Here is a 24,198-nt window from a genome sequence, read left to right on the forward strand (position 1 = left end):
CATTTTATCCATTAATGGTCACATTTCGTCTCATTGGTGTATTTTACCAGCTTGTAATTCACGGTTCACACAAGTCAAAATCTATTGGTTATTTGGAAGGAAACATTGGTTTCTGCAGAAACTTCTCTCAAAGAATTAATTTCCACAACAGCCAAAGTTTCAGAAGCTGCTGTAAGGAGCTCTTAGTGTCTGAGAACTGCGTTCGGGTAATGTTCTGTTCTCATCGCTGTACCCAGCGCCAGAACCATGATGCAAACCTTCCTGACCCTGTCTCTACTGCAGCTTTTGAACTGTAAGTTACAGATTTTTGAATGCATTATGTTATTTACTGATACACTGATTATTATTACAAGATGTATATTATTAATCTAATTATCATCTTTAATACAGAACCCATTCAGGAGATGTGGAAAGTAAATAATGCTTTATACATTTTAATTTTCTTGTGTAGAGTTTAATGAAATATTGGCACTTGTTTATTGCCTTCTACCAGCCGCTCGTACAGAGCAGACTGGCGTTTAAAATCTCATGGGTCGATTTAAGCAGGGTCTGTTAGAAAAAGAGACACTTCGCTGTTAGAATAGAATATGTCAGTGTCTGAGATCAATTTACGTAAAACGGATCTATTTTATTTTCAGTTGTCATTCATTGGGATGGTATGAAATGGATACTGTGTAATATAATTTGTAGTAGTTTCATTTACTACAAATTTTGGATTGAATGTTTCAATTTTAAGTTCTTTCAACTACAAATAGGAATAAACCTCCATTTATATAAAAATGCCTTGCGCTTATCTCGCGCATTTTACGACGTCAGGACGTCCCAAAGGGCTTTGCTGTCAATTCGATATTGTTTTGTAGTGTTGTCCATACTGTAATATAGGAAACGTGGCTGCTAATTTACACACAGCAAGCGCCGACAAACAGCAATGTGATAATGACCAGAATACTTTTTTTGTGTGTGTGATGTTGATTGAGGGATCAACATTCGCCAGAGCACTAGGGATAATTCCCCTGCCCTTCCTCCAAATAGTGTACCTGAAAGGGCTGACGGAGCCTCGGTTTAACTTCTCCTCCGATGGAAAGCACTTGGGCAGTGCAGCACACCCTCAGTACTGCATTGGAGTGGCAGCCCAGATTTTGTGCTCAAGTCTCTGGAATTAGACTTGAACCCACCATCTCCTTACTCAGAGGCCAGAGTGAGCTACTGCTGACAGTAATATTGTTTTGGTTACATGAAACGAGTTTGGAATATTTTACATCGAATTAACGGGTATTTTGAATTCCCAGTTGAATTTGTATCGAACACAAAGACTGCGGGAGTTTGTTTTATATTTCCCCCTGTGTTTCTTATACTGACACAGCCAGCTGGAATTGAAATTCTAATCTGATTATTTAAAGCGCGTCTGATAGAAGCAGAGTGCCGTCTTTGTTTGAATAGAGTGTTTCGAGGTCTGTGTGTAAGTTATTTCACTGAGTGTTGAACATCAGTCAAAACTACATCAACTGCCCACATGAACTGCCACACACATTCCTGTCACAGATATTTCTCAATACAAGTGCTGTCTGCTGTCCTAGTGATACAGTTCATGAAACTAAATGTTTTAAAGTAATTTGTTCAGTGTTGAAGTGTTATATTCATTCTATAATAAGCACTCAACTGGAGATGGAACCAATGTTTTTCAATTCGTTTTTATTGTTAGTATAATTTTCACGAGCACTCTGCAAAAAATGATGTTACTGAAAGTTCCTAAATCGTAGGGGAATTTGCTCTGTATTATTGACCAGTTAGTGATGATCTTCAAGATCAATATCTTTTATATTAAATTAATTCTACTATTTCCTCATTTTTGTACAGTGCCTAAAGATAGTTCAATTTTCCCAATCACATATTTTCACACAGTGTCATGTTGTGTGTAAAGAGTTAGCGATATTGTTCTTTATTATTGTTCCAACGGCTCGATGTTTGTTGTGTTATTCCATTGATGATTCAATTCTGTTTCTCACTATTTCCCGTGTGTGTTTGGTTCCATTTATTAATCTCTGTCTATAAAAATACTTTATTGGTTTACTGACAGGACAACGTAGTCCCAGTGTTATCAGATACTTTCTGTATTTAACGAATTATATTTCCATGAATATGCAATAATTGGAGAGTAAAATCCTGTTTTGTGGATTATTTAAAGAAAACTTTATTCAAGCCACAGAAAATATAAACAATGAAGCAGGTTGAATCCCTGTATCCTTTTCCCCAATCGTTAGTTGCTCAGAATCATTTTTAAAAGCAGGCATGCTTTATGACATAAAACAATGTTATTCTTTGCTATCATATGAAGAGAATATTGAAATAGTTTATCACATTTGTAGAATTCACATTGAATACGGAGCTTGAGCTGATGGTTTGATTTTACATTCCGTCAGTCTTAAATAGGGAACAATTATTCATTCTTTTGCTATCAGAAAACATTGTTTTATAATAGCTTGTGTCTGATTAACATGTCGTCTAAATCCCCAGGTGGGGCATGTGTAAAACTTTGATTTAAATCCAAAATTGAAAACAAATACCGTGGCAATTTGTTTTATTTGATCCTCTGATGCTCTTGTACCGACACAACTGACTGGTGTTGAAATTCGAAGCAGATGATTTAAACACAGCAATCTAGCAGTAGAACGTGATCACTGAGAGAGTAGAAGGTCTCGCGGTTTGGGGTGTGGGGTCGATGGTAATGCAGGGATTATAGAACAGCAGTCAAAGCTAAATCTACTGCCGAATGAACCCACACGGGTATTTCTGTCCCAGGTATTTCACAGTAGAAGTGTTGTCTGACCCTATGCGACATACTGAATGGAACTGAAATAATTTAAATAGTTTGTTCCAGGTTAGAGTGTTGTACATGATCTTATCATATTGTATAATATTAACTGGAGGCAGAACCAATATTGTTTCAATTAGCATTAGTTATTACTGTAATTGTGACGTGCCTCTCCAAAAGATAATGTTACTGAACATTCCAAAATCTCCGGAGGATTTTCCATTTATTATTGTTTTCTTAATGATGACCTTGCAACTGTAGCACTTTGCATTGTAAATTCTCAACTTATTTCACATATTCATATGTACAGTGTAAAGTAATAATAATTGTGGCAAAGTATCCTTCCACATGCTCCTTTTATGTAAAACACCGCGAATTGTTTAATGAGATATCTTGAATAGTCTCCTTCCACCTGCTCGATATTTTTGCAGAGTTTTTCAGTGGATGATTCGATTCAGTTTCTCATTGTTTCCGGTGCGGGTTTGGTTACATTTGTCAATGTCTATCGACAACAAATGCTGGTTCACGACAGGAAAACTCTCCCTAAATGTTATTGCATACCTCCATGATGAATTGTCTTTTGTTTTTGTAAAATGGATTGTATTCTAAAATCCTGAATTTGAAGGTCATTTAAGAGTATTTTCTGCAAGCCAAAGAACAAAGAGAAAGTATGAAATCTATCTGACTCCCTGAATCTTTTTTTTTTAGCAATTGGCCCCAGATCAAAATCAATTTATACGAAATGTGCATATTTATTTTAATTTGTCATTTATTGAGATCGTATAAAGTGAATATTGAAACAGTTTCCTTAATTTATAAATTTGTCATTAAATACATTTTGTCCTGTTTGATTTTAAGTTCATCAAATTCAAATAGGCAACTGTTATCCACTTTTGTCGCTGACAGCAAAAGCGGATCTAATATTTGTCATCTGATTAACATTTAATTGTGTTTCCAGAGGAGAATTGAGTTAAATTCAGTTTTAGTACCAAAATTGAACATAAATGCCGCAAGAGTTGGGTTTATATTGTTTCCTATGGCTGTCGTACAGACGCTGAAGACTGGAGTTAAGATTCTAATGAGGCGTTTAAAACGAGACTCCTGGAAGTAGAAATTGCTCAGTGTTAAAATCGAGTGTATGGGAGTCAGAACTGCAGTATACTGCGATCTGCATCTAGCCGACTCATCCCACATTGAGATATCTGTCCCCAGAATTTCTCAGTAAAGTGCCGTGTGATACAGAGAATTAGATTAAATAGTTCTTACAGAATTTGGAACGTTCAGAAAGGACAATGAATATTGTATAATATATTAACAGGAGGTGCAATCAATATTGCTACATTTGTACTGATTATTATTAGAGTTATCAATTACACCCTCCAGAAATGATGCTACTGTTTTCAGGGGATTTGACGTATGAACAGTTTTATTTAGTCACCGACAATCTTCAAAACAAAGCCTTTTCACATTAAATCATGCTTTCTATTTCATACATTTAGGTGCACGGTGTTGTGTAATAATTAGTGTTTCTCAGTCTCTTTCTATATGATTCATACATTTGATGTAATATTTAATATCCAGACGCGTTTCTGAATCTCTTTCCACATGCCCCATACTTTTTATATGGTGCGATGCAGTGTTTAATGAAAGATCTGGAGTTGTTTCCCAGTCTCTGGGTAAAGGTGGGAAAGTAGATCTGGGGCAGGAGATCAGCCATGATTTTACTGAATGCCGGAGTAGGCTGCGTAGGCAGTCTGGCCTAATCCTACTCCTATTAAATTCTTTAATGTCCTTCCACATGTCCCATACTCTGATCACCTGTGGAAGAAACCCTGAATTCGTTTGCATATTTCAATTCAATAGACAGGGCCCAGAACAAATTGTCTCGGTACTGTAAATTTTTGATGCGTGTTTGGTTATTTCTAACCGTGGCAACGTTTCTTCAGACACTAGCTGATGTGTTATGGATAGTGATTGCTAAAACTTACAGATAATGCTATTGACGCACAGAATCCGGATTGTTTGATATGAGTTTCTTCTGTCCAGTGCTTTGCTTGTGAGTGCAAGCTATAATAACTGTAATTCTATCAATTAATTTGCTTCTGAAATCTACAAGAGCTCACCTAATTGTGGAAGTAGTTCAAATTGGAACTAAAATAGTTTGATTAAATATAATTATTTTGATTCTTGACCCACCTAATAATCTGCCGTGACAAGCATGTACTGATAAACTCTTTGTACTGACTGTATTTTGTAATCCCTAAACCACTCCATCCCTGGTTTTGTGACACATTCAAGAGTTTAAATTCTGGTCTTTGTATATCCCACGTTTATCCCGTTTCAGTTCACCTCCTTTGAGTTGATTGTTATTTATAATTAATATTTCCATGTTACTGTTTGTAGTAATACGGTACAATAGCAAGTTGACATAAGTATAAAATGTTAAAATAACTTAACAGTTTTGCACCAAACCCATTAGTCTAAACATCAGGAAGGTAATGGTGCGACCGCCGAAATCTGAGGTGTGGGAAGCGGGAGTTACCACTTGTCGGTGAGAGCTGGGGAAACGGGTGAGCGGGACTGTCCGAGCCAGGATAACAGCAGCAGAGTTTTAGATCAGTTGAAGTTTACCTCGGGATGGAGGCCGACCAGAAGAGTTTGGGAATAATGGGTATATTCCCTGTATGTGGAGGTGATTTGGAAAACGGTACACAAAGAAATGCATTCAAACATTTTCAAGAAAAATAATGAGAGCGGTTACAAATTGTGAGGAAGGATAAGAGAGCCAAATGGAGGAGTCAGCAGATATGAGTAGTGCAGATAAATGGAAATATAGTAATGATTGAGAAAGGGGAACGACAGAACATTTATCTGAGATGGTAAGAAATAAACTGGTCGAATAGACAAATATGGGAATCTCGGTTATAGATTGTTTAGATTCATTTTCGGGATATGAGCTCGCTGGCTAGCCAGAATTTACAGAACAACCTTACTTAGCCAGATGGGATGGCGGGGTGTTTTCTTGAAGCACTATCGTCATGTTGGCGATATTGTTCTGCACCCATGTGTACTCTATCCCTAGTTTCCCTAAGAAGGTGCTCGTGGGTTTTCTCCTTGAACCACTGGATTATCTGGAAAAAAAAGTCCAGTGTTACATGGGTGGTTACAGGCTGAAATGATAAATGCATGAAGAGTAGGTGAAATGACTGAATGGATTGAAGAAGATTCACGGACTCTACAGAAACACTGAGATTGGAACCGTTTATCAGTAAATACTGAAAGATTATTCCCCCTCGTCTGTCATTGGGTCACTGGAAAAGGGGATGTATGGGAACTGACTATTATCACGAAAAGTTGGTAGGAATGCTAAGGTTCCTACTGGGAGGAAGTCACACACTATTTACATTATCGAATTAGGAGCATAAAGAGACCAATGAGATAATAGTTGGGAAAATGTAACACATTCAAGATTCCTCAGAAGGCACAGCTGAGGACAGGAATTGGTGTCCCGTTGGCAATAATATATCACCAGAGTATACAAAGAGACAACAATACATGGGAGATATATTTTCACCAGGGAGTTGGGGAGCAGGTCAACACACTGTCTGCAGTATATAACGTTGTGAATAGAAAAAAAACCCGGAGAGCTGTGAGACAAATTGTGATCGGGGGATTGGTACAGATGAACACACCGTCTATAGTAGATAATGTTGAGAATCGTAAAAACACCTGGAGATCTGTGAGACACATTGTGATCAGGGGGATTGGGAGCAGGTCAACACACCCTCTATAGTATGTAATGTTGAGAATTAAAAAAACACCTAGAGATCTGTGAGACACATTGCGATCAGCGAGATGGGGAGCAGCTCAATACACCCTCCATCGTATATAATGTGTTAATAGAAAAACACCTGGAGATCTGTGAGACAAATTGTCATCAGGGGGATTGGGAGAGTCAACCGACAGACTGCATTTTTAAAAAGCATAAACACTTAACCAGTAAACGGGAGGACCATTGATCGAACATCATTAACGGGTAAAAGAATAGGGCACGTCGGCGAGGCAGGTGACAAGAGAATCGGAACAGCAGCAACTTAGTAAGACACAGTCAGCAGGGAGTTAGGAGACTGACAGATCCTTCATCTTGTTTTGTTTTGTTTGAGGAAGCTATATATTTTATTGAACAGCAGAAAGGCCCAATTAAACCTTTATAGAAACTTTGAAAGTTACAGGTGGAAGACTTTGCAGTAAATTAAAAGGCATCGGAATCTACCACAGGATCGGAAAATCTTTAATAGAATTTAAATGTTCCCATTCCTTCTCGAACTTTAGATCAGAATACTGAATTCACTGAGCGTGCCATCACCAGTGAGTTGAAAAGCAGATCCATCACCACTCTCTTCTCAGGGCACCTACACAGGTCATCAATGGTCAGAGCACCATCAGCACACATTTACAGGGCGATGGGGAAAGGGAGTGGGACTAATTAGACTGCACTGACAAAGAGACAGCATAGGCACCAAGGGCCGAATGGCATCCCTCTGTGCTGTTTCATTGTAAAATTCTATAAGGGAGAGGATCATCACCACCGCCTTCTCAGGCACCTTCACACTGGTATTACATAAGGCCCACCCACCGCCACAAGGGAAGAGTGTATCCGGGTGTCAGTGTGTGTATATGTGAAAACAATTCTGGATACATTTAGGCCCATTACCAATATTAATTTGATGCAGAAACTGTATTTTCTGTTTTAAGGAATGAAATCACATATCCCTTATAATTTCTTCCGCAAAGTGTTGGGAATAATGACCCTGCAGTTAGTTGCATTTGTGTCTTTTCTTTCTGACAGTTTCATTCATTTCTTTTCCCAGTGAACTCTAATTGTTAACTTCTCATTTCAGGCAGAACTGGGAACAGTAAGGCTGGCCCGTCAGGTAATCGCCTTTTTTTTCACACTATCTGCTATCTCTCTGCTCCAACCCATCCCATTAAATATTAAGTTTGGGCGACAGTCGCAGCACCTTTTTGATCACGTTGCCCTGTTGCTACTCAGAAAGGGAGTGTGTCGCTCATTGTGATAGTAAAGATCTTTAATTCTAGCTGACAGATGGCTGCTGCCTTCATGTGGAGAGACAGTAACTGAGGGTCTCTGCAGAGCAGAGTGAGAATAATCAGCTCCACTCACACTGTTACCTAGCTAAGAGATGACTGCTGTCTTCATGTGGTGGGACAATAATTAAGGGTCTCTGAAGAGCAGAGTGTGAAGAATCACCTCCACTGACATTGTTGCCGGTCCAAAGGTCCACCTCACCGATCTGTGCTGACATCCTGATCACATCATCATCCAGCCCTATCTTTATTGGCTGTGTTGGGTGAGGGGGCAATTTCCCCTGCTCTTTCGTGGTGCTGGGATCTCACTGTGTTCGCCCAATCAGTACTGAGCACTTAAATATGAGATCATTACAGCCACGCCCATCTCCCCACTTCTGCCGGTTAATTCGACTCTGAGCCTGTCGCCACCTCGTTCCCATTGGAGCAGTTGTGTTGGTGGGAATATCCGGCTGTCTCCTGGTTCCCTGCTCGTTTGCACCGTTTATTAGTATTTCAGTTTCCTTTTTCTTTTATGTGTAATATTTACTTCGGGTTTTATTAGGGTTCTGAGTGCAGACTGATGTTCCTATCAATTCATGCCTGGTGAATGGGGAGGGTTCGTATGCTGGGAACCTGTGGGTTTAACACACTCTAACCGCCTGCTGATATTTTTGATATTTTACAGAGATGGTGAAGCTGAGACTGGTGAATGGGGGCAGTCGGTGCGCTGGGAACTTGTGGGTTTAACACACTATAAGCGCTTGATGATATTTCTGATGTTTTACAGAGATGGTGAAGCTGATACTGGTGAATGGGGGCAGTCGGTGCGCTGGGAACCTGTGGGTTTAACACACTATAACCGCTTGATGATATTTCTGATATTTTACAGAGATGGTGAAGCTGAGACTGGCGAATGGGGGCAGTCGGTGCGCTGGGAGAGTGGAGATACACTACAGGGGACAGTGGGGGACTGTGTATGGCTCGTACTGGGACCTGCAGGACGCCGCTGTTGTGTGTTGGGAGCTGGGCTGCGGAACTGCGGTCTCTGCACCAAGCTGGGCTCACTTTGGGGAAGGGTCCGGACCCATTGTGACGTTGAGTGTGAAGTGCAGCGGGACCGAGGCCGCTCTGCGGGACTGTGAGTCAGCTCAATGGGATCACTATTCCTACCCACACTCCTATGATGCCGGTGCCATCTGCTCAGGTAAAAATCTTTCTCAGTCTCCCGTCTCCCACCGCGGCTGATAGAATCTGGGAAGAAGCAAAAGTAAAACAATCCGGGATGGTCAGTCCCTGGAAAGTCAGATGTTAATAATTCCAGTAATCTCCGGTTAGAATTAATGTTAATGTTCGGATCACTGTTTAAAATTATATCATTAGCACCATATTTATTAAACATTATCCACCGGCAGCAGCAAATACCTGATACTCAGCACATTTACAATGCAGACAGAGCAGTTTCCATTGAGATTTTCCCTTGATCCGCAGTGAATTATCTGAACGGCTGGAAATGTCACAACCTCAATCCAACTCTCCATTCATCAACCCAGCAGCCGCTACCTGACATGCACTGTCAGACCGGCTGTCCGCCTGCAATCATCGCTTGGCCTCAGATCTGATGTATTACACAGATTGTGAAGCTGAGACTGGGGAGCAGGGGAGGGAGGGAGGCAGGTTTCTCAGCCTCGGGGAGCTGAAGTAATGAGTCCGCAGTTATTGTGGGTATCACAAGAGGAAACTGCGCGTTAAGATCCCACCGCTGCCTGCGCATTGTCTTTTAAATTTTAGGAAATACTGAGAAAGTAAAATGCACAGAATATTAAACAAAGGAGCTAAGATAGTTCAGGAAGTAGCTGCAACGATTAAATTCAACACCGTTGAACTAATGGAAGAAAAGAGGCGCGTTTGCCTGAAAACATGGCCAGTAAGGAGGATTGCAATAGTCTTCAAGAGGATAAAGCGAGGCTGGTGAAGTGGGCGGACAGGTTGCAGATGAAATTTCTTGCAGAGAAGTGTGAACTGATGCATTTTGGTTGGAAAACGGAGGAGAGGCAATATCACAGAAGCACTGAACTGTTACAGTGCAGAAGGGGACTAATCGGCCCGTCATGACTGCATGGGCTCTCTGAAAGAGAAATTCACTCAGTTCTATTCGCCGGCCTTCACTCCATAACTCTGCACATTCTTCCTTTTCATAGAACTGTCTAGTTCCATTTTTAATGCTGCAATGGAACCTGCTTGCACCACGTTCTCAGACAAACATTCCAGATCTTAAACACTCGCTGCATGAAAAACGTTTTTCGCATGTCACTTCAGCTGATCTTACCAAATGCATTAAATCGGTGCCATTTCCTTCTCGATCCTTTCACCAGTGGAAACAGTTTCTCTCTACGAACTCCATTCAGAATCCTCATTATTTTGAATACCTCTGTCTATTCACCTCTCAGCCTTCTCTTCTCCAAGGAAAACAATCCAAACTTCTCCAATTTATCTTCATAACTGAAATTCCTCATCCCTGGAACCTTGATGTTTCTCATGAAACGTCTCTGTATTCTCTCCAATGCCCTCACATCTTCCCTCAAGTGCGGCGCCCAGAACTGGATGCATTACTCAAGCTGAGGACGAACTAGTGTCTCATACAAGTTCAACATAACTTCCTTGCTCTTGCACTCTATGCACCTATTAATAAAGTCCAGGGCCGTGTATGCTTTATTGCACGCTCTCTCAACCTAGCCTGCCACCGTCAATGACTTATGCACTATTAAACCAAGGTCCCTCTGCTCCTGTAACCCCTTTAGAATTGAACCCTTCATTTTATATTTTATCTTCATGTCAGTCCGTCCTAAATGAATCACTTCACATTTCTCTGCATTGAACTTCATCTGCCAACTGCCTGCCCATTCCACCAACTTGCCAATGTCCGTTTGAAGATCTGTACTATCCTCCTCACAGTTCACAATGCTTCCAAGTTTTGTATCATCTGCAAACTTTGAAATTGTGCCCTGTACACCAAGGTCTAATTCACTTATATATATAGACAGGGACCTGAAGATTGAAGGATACATGGCATTTAGGAAGGGCAGGAAGCTAGGAACAGGTGGAGGGGTAGCTCTGTTAATTAATTATGGTATTAGCACAATGGTGAGGGATGACCTAAGATCAGGAGACCAGGATGTAAAAGCTGTTCGGGTAGAGATGAAAAATCATTAAGGCAAGAATTTGCTTGTCAGAAGTGGTGTACAGACCACCTGACATTAACCACACTGTGGGGCGGGTTGTAAATGAATAAATGAATGGCAGCCTGTCAGAAAGGTACAGTGATAATTAGGGGCAGATTTTCGCCTAAATTTAGACTGGAAAAGTCAGATGGGCAGAGATAGCCTAGATGAGGACTGCATAGAATATTCTCGGGATAATTTCTTGGAACAATACCTTGTGGAGCCAACCAGAAAGTAGGATATACTAGACCTGGTATTGTGCAATGAGGTCGGAATAATTAATGACCGCACAGCTAAGGTGCCCCTTGGTAGCAGCGATCATGATATGATTGAATTTTACATTCAGTTTGAGGGAGAGTAGAGTGGGTCCAAGACTAATATTTTAAACTTAAATAAGGGCAATTATGAGGACATGAATGTAGAGCTAGCGAAAGTGAACTGGCAAATCAGGTTACGGGATAGGTCAATAGAGTTTCAGTGGCAGACATTTAAGGGAATATTTCAGAATACACAATTTCTCATATTTCAACGAGAAAGAAACATTTCAAGAGTGGGTCCCACCATCCGTGGTTAAGTATAACAGCCAAAGGTCGTATCATACTTAAAGAAAAAGCTTGTAATTGCGCAAAGATGGGAGGCAGGTCAAAAGATTGAACAGAATATTTTTAAAAAACAAAGGATGACAAAAACATTGATAAGTCAGGTAGCATTGGAGGACGAGAGCAGGCTAGATAGATATATAAGGACAGATAGTAAGAGTTTTTATATATATAAATATATATACATTTAAAAAAAAGAAAAGAGGTAACTACGTGAGCGTTGAACTTATAAAATGTGAGTCTGGGGAGTTAATAATGGAAAATAAGGAGATGACAGATTTATTGAACAGATATTTGGCATCGGTCTTCACTATTGAGTACAAAAGTAACATCCCAGTTTTAGCTGTAAGTCGGGAAATAGAAGGGACGGAGGAACTCAAGAAAATTGCAAACACCAGGGAAAAGGTACTGAGCAAATTGTTGGAGCTGCAGGCTGACAAGTCCCGGGGACCTGATGGACTTCATCCTAGGGTGTTAAAAGAAGTGGCAAGTGAGGTAGTTGATGCGTTAATTTGAATTTTCCAACATTCCCTAGATTCGGGGAAGGTTTATTTAGATTGGAAAATAACGAATGCAACTCCTTTAGTCAGAAAGGGAGGGAAACAGCAAGCAAGAAACTATAGGCCAATTAGTTTAACACCTGCCTTAGGGAAAATGTTACAAGCTATTATTAAAGATGTTATGGCAGGGCATTTAGAAACATTCAAGGTAATCAGGCATAGTCAACATGGATTTGTGAAAGGAAGATCATGTGTAACCAATAGATTGGAGTTATTTGAGGGAGTTACATGTGCTGTTGGTAAAGGGGAACTGGTAGATGTATTGTACTTAGATTTCCAGAAGGCATTTGAGAAGGTGCCACATCAAAGGCTATTGCAGAAAATAAAAGTTCATGGTGTAGGGGGTAACGTATTAACATGGATGGAAGATTGGTTCGTTCACAGGAAACAGAGAGTAGGCATAAATGGGTCATTTTTTTGGTTGACAAGATGTAACGAGTGGTGTGCCATAGGGATCTGTGCTGGGGCCTCAAAGTTTCACAATTTATAGAAAGGACTTAGATGCAGGGACCGACGGTATGCTTGCTAAATTTGCTAATGACACAAAGATAGGTAAGAATGTAACTTCAGAAGAGGACATAAGGAGTCTGCAAAGGGATATAGATAGGTTAAGTGAGTGGGCAAAGACCTGGCAAATGGAGTATAATGTAGGAAACTGGGAAATTGTCCACTTTGGGAGTATGAATAGAAGGGAAGCATATTATCTAAATGGTGAGAGATTGCAGAGCTCTGAGATACAGAGAGATATGGGTGTCTTCGTGTATGAAACGCAAAACGTTAGTATGCAGGTACAACAAGTAATTTAAAAAGCTAGGAAAATGTCATCATTTATCGCGAGTGGAATTGAATACAAAAGTAGGGAGGCTATGCTTCAGCGACACAGGGTATTGGTGAGACCACATCTGGAATATTGTGTACCAAACTGGTCTCCTTATTTAAGGACTGATGTAAATGCGTTGGAGGTAGTACAGCGAAGGTTTACTCGACTAATATCTGGAATGAGTGACCTGCTATACAAGGAAAGATTTGACAGGCTAGGCTTGCTTCCGCTGGAATTTACAAGAGGAAGAGGTGACATGATTGTAACATATAATATCCTGAGAGGTCTTGACAGGGTGGTTGTGGAAAAGATGTTTCCCCTTGTTGGAGAAGCTAGAACTAGGGGTCACTGTTTAAAAATAAGGGTCTCCCATTTAAGACAGAGATGAGGAGAATTTTTTTCTCAGTGGTTTGTGACTCTTTGGAATTCTCTTCCTCAAAAGGCAGTGGAAGAAGTGTGTTTGAATTTTTTTAAGGCAGCGGTAGTTTGATTCTTGATAACCAAGGGGGTGGAAGGTTATCGGGGGTCAGTGGAAATGTGGAGTAATCAGTTCAGCCATGAACGTATTGAATGGTGGAGCAGGCTCGACGAGTCGAGTGTCCACCTCCTGCTCCTAATTTGTGTGTTCATACGTATGTTCTTATTAACAGGGTATATCTGATACATCCTCTTTATTAATTTAAACCCCTCCAGTATCTGAATTACCTCCTCTGTAACCATTGTCCGGGGTGCATCTTCTTCCCTGGCAAAGACAGGCGTTGAGAATTTAGATAATACCTGAACTATACCCGCTACCTCCATATGTAAATCCTCTTTCTGATCCCTCATCGACTCCACTCCTCCTTTTGTCACCCCTTTACTATTTCTCTGTCTATAGAATACTTTGGGATTTCTTTTAATGCTTGCTGCCAGTCTCCTTTCAAGGGTACAATTAGAAAATGGCTGCAGCCAAGAGTCACCTGGGAGTATTTCTGATCAAATCGTTGAAGGTAGCAGGGCAGGTTGAGAAATTGGTTAATAGTCAATGGGATGTTGGCCTTTTTCAGTAGCGGTATAATGTAAAAAAGTAAGGAAGTTATTATGAACTTTTGTGGAACACTGGCTTCACCTCAACTGGCATATTGTGTACAATTCTGGGCATGGCGCATTAGAAGAATGTGAATGCCATAGAATGGGTGCAGAAAGGATTTACAAGGAAGGTTGAAGGGATGAAAGACTTCTGTTACAATGATAGTTTGTAGAAACTGTGGTTGCTCTCCTGAGAACAGAGAAGGCTGCGAGGAAATTTGATAGAGGTGTTCAAAATCATGAGGGGAATAGACAGAGTAGATAGAGGGAAACTGTTCCTCTTGTCAGAAGTGTCAATAACCAGAGAACACTGTTATAAGGTGGATGGGAAAAGAACCAACCGTGACATGCGGAATACGTTATTTACACAGCGAGTGGTTAGGAGCTGGAATGTTCTACCTGCGAGTCTGATGGAGACAGATTCAATTGTGGCTTTCAATGTGGAATTGGACAAGCACCTGAAGAGAAAATCTTTGCATTGCTATGGGGAAAGGGCAGAAGCATAGGACCAGCTGAGGAGCTCTTGCCGATAACCAGCATGGACACAACGGGCTGAATGTCCTCCTTCTGTGTTGTAAACATTCTATGATTATAAGCTGACTGTTGCATCTTGCTGGTCACAAACTGTCTGTCCAGTTTTTAAACCTAAAACTGTGAATGTGGTTTCAAGGTAATTAATTGCATAATGTGAAGGGTGATCATGACAGACTGTAGAAAACTGGCTACAAAACAGTCAACAAAGTGTGGGTTAAATGTAGTTATTCAGACTGGCAAAAGGTGAGAAGTAGTGCGTGACAATCCATGCCAATGAGCTACTGCTGTGCAAATGCTTTCTATTTTTCGGTCCATTCCTAAATTTACAGTGCACAACATTAAGAAGCGGCTGAGCACACTGCACATAAGAACTAGGGGCCCGATAACACTCCAGTTGCAGGGCTGACGATCAGTGCTCTAAAACTAGCAACAACTGGAGGCCAGCTGATCCAGTACAGTTACAGCACTAGGATCCAACTGATACGGTGGAAAATTGCCCAGTTGCATACTGCCTAGAAAAGCGGGGAAACACTGACCAGTTCGCACCCAATCAACCGACTCCCATCAACAGCAAATCTTTGCTTGTGCTGGGTATGACTCCCCTTTCAACGTATCTCTCTGAAAATAATCCTCAATGTTTTTGCATTTTCTGTAGCTTTGTTAACCCGTATTGCTATTGTATTCATTTTTCTATCTGTACCCCTGAATCCCATTGCTCCTCGACACAATTTAGATTATCATTGTCCAAGGAAAATGTGTTCTCAGTCTTCCTCCCCTAATCTGTAAGTGAACATTTATCTGCATTAGAATTCATTTACAATTTCGTTAACGTCATATTTTTTTATCACAATCTGCCTTAGTATTAACCATTGTCCCAAGTACATGTCATTAATGAATATTGGAATTGTACGTCCCTCCCTGAGTCGAAATCATTTATGCAAAATATGATCAATAGTACTCCCAGCATCAGTTCTTGTCGCACAATACTTCTTGCACAGTTCTAACTGCCCAAAGTACTTTTTAGTTTGCATACAGCTGAACACTACTGTAGATGTGACCTGATCAGGATTTTTTTTAGCTGTCGCATCATTTCTAGCCCCTTGTATTCCGTTCCTCTAGATATAAAGCCCAGCATTCCATTTGCTGTTTTTTTCCTGTCCTTGCCCATGACCCTGAAGTCTATTTTCCGTTTTTTCACCATTTCGAAAATACTGGAACATTTTAAATTCCAAATTGGACACCTCACACTTGCCAATATTGTAATAGCTTCACACAGTCACTTAATCTATTTTTTTCTTGTTGCAAATTTATGCTTAAAATATGCATAATTACAATATCGTTGATTTTTTTTCAATGGCAATATTGAATATGTCAGTTATATATGGCTTTCTATCCAGTCATCTAAATCATTAATAAATAGTGGAAGTTCCTGTGGGACGGCGCTATCACATCCTGCTAGTTAGATGATCTGCCCATTATCCCTGCTGTCTGTCTCCTGCCACTTAGCTCACGTCCTATGTAGTCAATAATTTGCCCTACATCCTATGAGCTGCAACTTCAGCCAACAATCGGTTATGAGGGATTTTGTTGTTTGCTTTCTGGAAGTCCATCTGAATAACATCCATTGAGGTTCCCCTGTCCTCCACAAAACAATTGATCAGGTTCATCAGGCATGATCTACCTTTTACAAATGCATGTTGCCTCTCTCTGATTGGCTGTAACTTCTCAAGGTGATCAGACACTCCATCTTTAAATGTACACTCTCGTAATTTCCTGACAACAGCTGTTAGGTGAACCAATCTATAATTCCCTCGATTCACTCGCTAACCTTCTTTAAATAGCAGTGTGACAATTGCAACTTTCTAATTACTGTCTCAGCAGTTTGCTATCAATCATTAACAAAGTGATGGAAGGTGTTGTTTACAGCGCTATCAAGCAGTACTTACCAATAAACTACTCACTGATGCTCAGTTTGGGTTTGTCGGACCACTCAGCTTCAGGCCTCATTGCACCCTTTGTCCAAAAATGGAAAAAAGAGCTGAATTCCAGAGGTTAGATGAAAGTGACTGTCCTCGACGTCAAGGCAGCTTTTGGTCAACTGTGGCAACAAGGAACCTTAAGAAAAGTGACGTCCACGTCCATACTGATGCAAAGTAATTATGTATAATTCCCGCCATTTCCTTATTTTCATTTATAATATCACCATTGTCATTTTAATGAGGCTACATTGCTCTTACTTACAACCTATTTTAGAAGTTATTGTAAAAGTATTGTAGCTCTTGCGATCTATTTTGTCACCCTTTGCTATTCTTTGTACATCTGCCATTCACGAGAATCTGGTCTCTTTTCCCTATTTTTCCATGTTTTTGTTTTCTTTTATACTTATGATGTTACTGTGTCTTGCACACCAGTCCATAATAGATGAGGTGAGTTTGGAATTGGACCATTCAATGCGGTGGTCATTGAGTTGAGCTTACTTGACGATGGCAGGCTTGTCTCATTCATTGCATCAGGGAAGCTATGGAGATCTACAAACACCACAACGTCCCCCTAACAGTGGCCTGCTCCTCAGTGGATATCTGATTGTCTCTCCTCAAGAGACACACCATCCCCTGCTCTGCAGCCAACATACCACGAGCAGAACAACAGTATGGATTGACCTGCCACGATACACTGTAGCTGACCAAACAGCAGCAAGCACAATGACATGTACCGACCTTTCACGGAATATAATTAACAGACCAACAGCAGCCAGAACAAGAACATGTAATAACCTAAGATCCTGTCCATATTCCCATTCTCCACGACATATAAACCGATCGCTTCCACCAGTTCCACTTGTTTCTCCAGACAATGGACAGAGTACACTGCCCAAAACGTCGAGGTCTGCCAGTATTTCTGGCAACTGTTTTGTCAAGAAAGCAACAGCTGTTTTCAGAGCAGATTCAAGTGTTGTAAAGCTGTAAAATTGTCTTACTCAGATATTGCATGTTTTAGTTTTTCCTCTCCCGGTATTGCCTATTTACGTTAGATTTCCAACTTTGCTCTACCCCCTCAGCCAGCCCCCACCAGCTTCCCTTCACCCACTTACTAGTTTAAGATTCCTATAACAACCTTATTTATCCTTTATTCTAGGACCCTGATCCCAACCCATTTCAGGTGAAGCGCATTCCAACAGAACAGTTGTTTAATATCCCAGTACAAGTGGTGGGTACCATGAAAAGTAACACCTCTTTCCAAAATCAACACCTTCAACCACGTGTTGACCTCCCTAATCCCCCACCCCCCACTCCCCATTCAAATGTGCAAGCGGCTTGTATAATAATCCAGAGATTATAATCCTTGAGATCTTCTTTTATAGTTCAGCACCAGGTACTCTCTGAAAAGAAACTCTTGCCTTTTCTTTCCTATGCTGTTGGTCCTTGCATGGTCCACAACGACTGGATATTTCCCCTGCATTCTCGCAATCTGATTTGAGATATCCCTCACTTCGCACAAGTTGGGCAAATACTGTTTGGGACTCCTAAAACCCTAATGATTGAACTACTTAAAAGTATCACATTATGCTCCACTCCTCCACCTTTTGCACAGCCTCCTGTTCCAACGTATCCCGGTCAACATTCTGGCTGCCCTTCTGACAGTCTTCATCCTTATCCTCACAAATAGCCAGTACATTGTTCCTGTTGGATAGATTCATTTTCTGCATATCCTCGTTCACCAACAAATCTGGATTTCCATTGCTGTGCACTATAAACTGCAACAGCCTCATTCTGACCTTGCACCTCTCTACAAGATGTGACTAAAATCTGCAGCAAACTGTCCAATACTCCTTTTGCTGCTGTATGTTTTGGAGTATCTCCAATTCCCACTCCAGCTCTATGACCCTGTGCCAGAGAGTTTCCAGGTGGAGACATCTACTATGGACATGCTCCCTCGGGATAATTCCGTTATCCACAAAATCCTATATCCAGAAAAAAATAACTGCTCTGCGAGAACATAGGCTGTCTTTATTTAAAAGGTAAAATTATGTGTAGATGCATTTTAGCTTTAAAGCTATTTTACTGGGTAGCTAACGCCGAAACACTAAGCACTCACCAATTAACTTAGTACTTATTTGCAAATTATCCACGTCCCCTCATACTCTGACCTGACAACTGCTTCCCCTCTATTTGTCTGGTCTCTGCCTCTCTGCTGCTGCTGGCCGTGGCGCCCTGTTAAATCGGTGACTCCACTCACTTACTGAAGCTTAACAGACAAAAGAAAGCACCTCCTTATAAACCCACGCCCTCTGCCACTTAGAAGGACAAGGACAGCAGATGGATGGTAGAAGCACCATTTGCAGGTTCCCCTCCAAGCCGCACACCATCCTGATTTGGAACTATATCAACGTTTCATCACCGTAGCTGGGTCAAATCCTGGAACTCCCTTCCTAACAGCACTGTGGGTGTACTGACAGCGCATGCACTGCAGCAGTACAAGAAGGCGGCTCAGCACCATCGTTGCAAGGGCAATTCGGGTTGGGTAATAAATGCTGGCCTAGCCAAAAACCTCCACTCCCTGTGAACGAATGAAAAAAAAACTCCTTTTCCCCCTGTACACCGAATTCTTACTCTGAGCAAACTCTAACTTCCCACTATTTTCATAATGTATTCAGTTAACATTGCAATCTGTGGTAACACTCTGCCTTACTAGAAGACTAAAAATAGAAACACAGAAAATAGGACTAGGAGTTGGCATAGGCCAGTCGGCCCTTCGGGCCTGCCAAGCCATTAAAAAAACATGTTTGATCATCAAAATCATTACCCTGTTTCGTTTCGTCCCCATACCCCTTTATCCCTTTGGCATTAAGAAAGATATCCATCTCCTTCTTGAAAATATGTAATTGTTTGGCCTCCCCTGCCTTCTGCGGTAGAGAATTCCGCAGGTTCACCACCCACTGAGTGAAGACATTTCTCCTCATCTCGGTTCTAAATAGCATACCCCATATCCTGAGACTGTGACACCTGGTTCTGGACTCTCCAGCCATCGGGAACATCTTCCCTGCATCGAGCCTGCCTCGTCCTGTTCGAATATTATAGGTTTCTATGTGGCTCTATCTCGTTCTTCTAAACTCTAGTGAATATAGGCCCAGTGGACCCAATCTCTCCTCATACGTAAATCCTGCCATCCTGGAAACCAGCCTAGTAAATCTTCTTTGCACTCTGTCCATGGCAAGGGCATCCTTTCTCAGATAAGGAGACCAAAACTGCACACAGTACTCCAGATGTGGTCTCACCAAGGCCCTGAAGTAAGACATCCCTGTTCCTGCACTCAAACCCACTTGCAATGAAGTCTAATGTTATATGCCTTTGCAGGCTCATTCAAGTTGCAACAGTTTAGACCGTTTCCAGCTGACAGTAATTACCCCAGATCAGACAATCACAGCTGATTGACTGCTTACTGCGAACTTGACTTGCACGATTAACTGCTAACATGAACTGCCTTGCAGCTTTTTTATATTACAAGTTAAATTCTAAATGTTAAGGCTAGATTTCAGTCTTACACACTAATTACCAAATTCTACACTTCCCACTCTGTTTATAACACATGCAGCTAAAGGTACACACTATGCCTAAAACCTTTGACTTAACTCGACCGACCTCAGAACTTGCAGAAGAACATTGCCCAGGCAGTCAATTTCAGTTCAAGAAGAAGGTTCTGACAACGGTTTCAATGGCAAATAAACTTGAACAAAAACTGCCAGTGATGTCCACATCCCTCATGAAGAAAAGCAGCTCCTAAATGGCCTTGTTTTGTATTTGTTCTCCTGATCTTCTCTAGCGCATCTATCAAACCCCTTAAACATTTTATACACGTCAACTCGATAATGTCTAATCATTCTAAACGCAATCTACTGTAAACAAAGTTTATGCAACTTGTCTTCATAATGTAATGCTTTAAGCATTGTTGTCATTCCAGTGACTCTGTCCAGCACCACCTCCAAAGCCAATGGTTTTGTGAAGTGCGGTGCACAAAAGCGACAACAGATACAACAGAAACATCACATCCTTCTGAGTTTTATATTCAAAGCACCAAGAGATAAAGACCAAGAATTGATCAGCGTTTGAAAGAAGAATTGTTAACTTTTGAGTATTCAGCAAACTTCTTAAAGAGGTCCTGTAGTAATTTTTGTGAGGAAAGGACACAGACCTGAAACATAACTCTCTTGTTCTCGCCACAGTTGCTGCTAGCCCTGCTCAGTATTTCCAGCATTTTCTATTTCATTTCAGATCTCCAACAGCCGCAGTATTTTACTTTTGTGTTGCTGTAGTAATTCTAATTGCAATTTGATCGATAATTTGTGTAAAGTATGGCTGGATAATCGTGTAGATAAAATTCTACTTTTTTTTTTTACCCATTTTCTATTTTGCTGTTTCTGTGCAGAGGATGATTTAGAAATTATTTGGATTTGTATTTGTTTTCAATACAGGAAAATCTGAACTTCGATTGGTTGGTGGGATGGACAGATGCTCCGGTCGGGTGGAGGTGCTACATGGACACCAGTGGGGGACGCTGTGTGACCTTTACTTTGATATGGAAGACGCCAAAGTGGTCTGTGAGCACTTACAGTGTGGGACAGTAAACTCAATCCCAGGAGGAGCCCGCTTTGGAAAGGGTACTGGTGCAGTGTGGAAGGAAAATTACAGGTGTCTGGGGAACGAGACGCGATTGTGGGATTGTCCTGTTTCATCCTGGGAACAGTTTAGCTTCTCACATGAAAACGATGCAAGTGTCATCTGTGCGGGTGAGTCATCTCAGTCAATTCTGCTTTCAAGCATCATTGACTATTTCCACAAGTCTCTGATTCACTAGTTTTGCTGATCCCATGCTTCCTTTGTCACTAAGATTCTGAGATGTGTTTGTGGGTTTATTGGTCTGAATTAAATTACAAATGAATCAAAGCTTCACTCCAGTAAACATTTAATACATACAATGAAAAGTTGGTAGTACTTCGCGTCATATAATATCTATTTCTGGGTAAATCTGGGGCATTTTTCATGGGCTATAGAATCAGCAAGATGCTCCCAGGACCACTGCCATGGAATGGATATGTTGCTCGAGCATTGAAACTGTTATCAATGTAGGCAGTTCAAATATGAATGATCATGGAATTCTCTGCAAAGATCAGCTGTTCAATAGAAAACACTGTGAACTTGTTGCAAGATACATAGTGTGAGATATATTTTAAGTTCCACAACACCGATTGCAATAAAATGATATTGAATGACGTAATTCGTTATTTCACCAATGTGCTATGTCTTTGAAAATGTCACAAACATGATGTAAATTTAAATTCGCCCAGTTTCCGGGATTACATTTATCTCTCAGCCAGCACCCTCATATAACAGAATATCTGCTCAGTTATCTGATCACTGTATGTGGGACATTGCTCAATGCAAAAGTGCTCCCACGTTTCACAACTTAAAATATAGGTAATAAAAACAGTAAGTGCTGGAAATACTCAGCAGTTCCGGCAGCATCTATGGTGAGAGAAAGAGTATCAACCTTTCAGTTTGTGGATCTTTCATCAGAACTTCGAGATTTAGCAGTTTTTTTAAAGAAAGGGGAAAACAAGGAAAGAATGAAAGGAACGCTCCGTGGTGTGGTGAAAGACAGGAGAGATGAAATGGTAAAACGGACAATGCACAACAAAAATATGTTGGAATGGGCCAAGTAAAAAGCACATTTCTAGAGGAGGTGCAAATTGGAAGACAAATATCGTCCAATAAAGAAAAAAGGGGGAGGGAATATGATCTGAAATTGCTGAACTCAGTGTTCATTCTAAAATGCTGTAAAGAGTCTAGTGGAAAGAGGAAGTGCTGTTTCTCAAACTTATGTTATCCTGCATTGGAACTGTGTAGGAGAAAGAGGAGAGAGAGGTCAGAGTGGGAGTGTGGTACACAATGAAAATGACAGGCAACTGGAAGCTAAAGGTAAAGCTTGCAGACTGAACAAAGGTGTTCTGCAAAGTAATCACTCCACTGTGTTTGGTCTGCCAATGTAAAGGAGACGCATCATGATCCGTCAATACAGTAAATACAGTATACGAAAGAGTAAGCAGTACAAGTAAATCGTTGTTTCACTTGGAAGCAGTGTTTTGGGGCTTGGATGGTGAGAAAGGTGGAGGTAACAGGGCAGTGGTTGGAACTCCTGCGCTTTCATGGGAAGTTCCTGTGGGAAGGGGTGTTGAGAATGATTGAAGAGAGTATCAGGGTACATTTTCTATACTTAATAAAGAAATAGGAGGCTTATTAAAGCAGGAATATTCTGAAGAGATCATACATTTGGAGTATTTGTTTGATGGTTAGCATTGCTGTAACCCTCTCAAGTCGTTTTTTTTTGCGAATGCAGTATATGACATTGAAAGAAGTACAAGCAAATCGCAGTGGGGGGGGGGGGGGTGGGGGTGGAATCCTCGGTTGAGGAAAAAGGAAGACACATCAGAAACGCTGTCATGGAAGGTAGCATCATCAGAGCAGATGCGACGGAGACGGAGAAACTGGGAGAATGGAATGGAGTCCTGATAGGAGGTCCTTACAACCACTGTGGCTTTCAGGGCCCTCAACCGTGTCTGGCCCGTTTCCTGCACCTCTACCCTCTCCCCTTTCCATCCCTCCCAGAACCGTGACAGGGTTCCCCTTGTCCTCACTTTCCACTCCATCAGCCACCATATCCAAAGGATCATCTTCCGCCATTTCCGCCACCTCCAGCGTGATGCCACTAACAAATGCATCTTCCCCTCCCTTCCCCTGTCAGCATTCTGAAGGGATCGTTCCCTCCGTGACACCCTGGTCCACTCCTCCGCTACCCCACCACCTCATCCCCTTCCCACGGCACCTGCCCCTGCAATCGCAGGAGGTGTAATGCCTGCCCATTTACCTCCTTTCTCCTCACTATTCCAGGCCCCAAACACCCCTTACAGATGAAACAGCGATTTACTTGTACTTCTTTCAATGTACTATAATGTATTCGCTGCTCACAATGTGGTTTCCTCGACACTGGGGAGACCAAACGCAGACTGCGTGACTGATTTGTGAACACCTCCAACAGTCCTCAAGCAGGACCCTGAGCTTCTGGTTGTTTGCCATTTCATCACTCCCCTTGCTCCCATGCTCACATCTCTGTCCTGGGATTACTGCAATGTTCCAGTGAACATCAACGCAAGCTCGAGGAACAGCATCTCATTTAACGATCAGGCACTCCACAGCCTGCCGGACTGAACATTGAGTTCAATAATTTCAGAGCATGACGGGCCCTCCATTTTACTTTTATTTTTAGTTATTTTTTCTTTTCCCTTTTTAATTTTTTTTTGTTTTTATATTATTTCATCTTAGTTTGTTCAGTTGGTTTACCCACTGTTTTTTTATGTTTGTACTTGTGGCTGTTCAGTTTTCAGTCCGTTAAAACCCTTTCTGTACTAATGCTTTGTCTTTCAACGCACCATTAACACATCTTT

General features: G+C 41.2%; 1 protein-coding gene across 1 annotated transcript in view; it reads left to right on the top strand.

Moving 5' to 3' along the window:
* The first annotated feature begins 217 nt into the window (after window positions 1-217).
* The window catches only part of LOC137359808 (deleted in malignant brain tumors 1 protein-like), a 32,630-nt gene continuing 8,649 nt past the window's right edge, over window positions 218-24,198 (top strand). The window contains exons 1-4 of the mRNA XM_068025506.1: window positions 218-292; window positions 7,714-7,746; window positions 8,793-9,107; window positions 21,172-21,486. Coding sequence (XP_067881607.1) covers window positions 247-292; window positions 7,714-7,746; window positions 8,793-9,107; window positions 21,172-21,486 — 709 coding nt within the window. The 5' untranslated portion in view covers window positions 218-246. The remainder of the gene's footprint in view (window positions 293-7,713; window positions 7,747-8,792; window positions 9,108-21,171; window positions 21,487-24,198) is intronic.

Source organism: Heterodontus francisci, unplaced genomic scaffold (assembly GCF_036365525.1).
Source record: "Heterodontus francisci isolate sHetFra1 unplaced genomic scaffold, sHetFra1.hap1 HAP1_SCAFFOLD_93, whole genome shotgun sequence".
In the NCBI taxonomy this organism is placed as follows: domain Eukaryota; kingdom Metazoa; phylum Chordata; class Chondrichthyes; order Heterodontiformes; family Heterodontidae; genus Heterodontus; species Heterodontus francisci.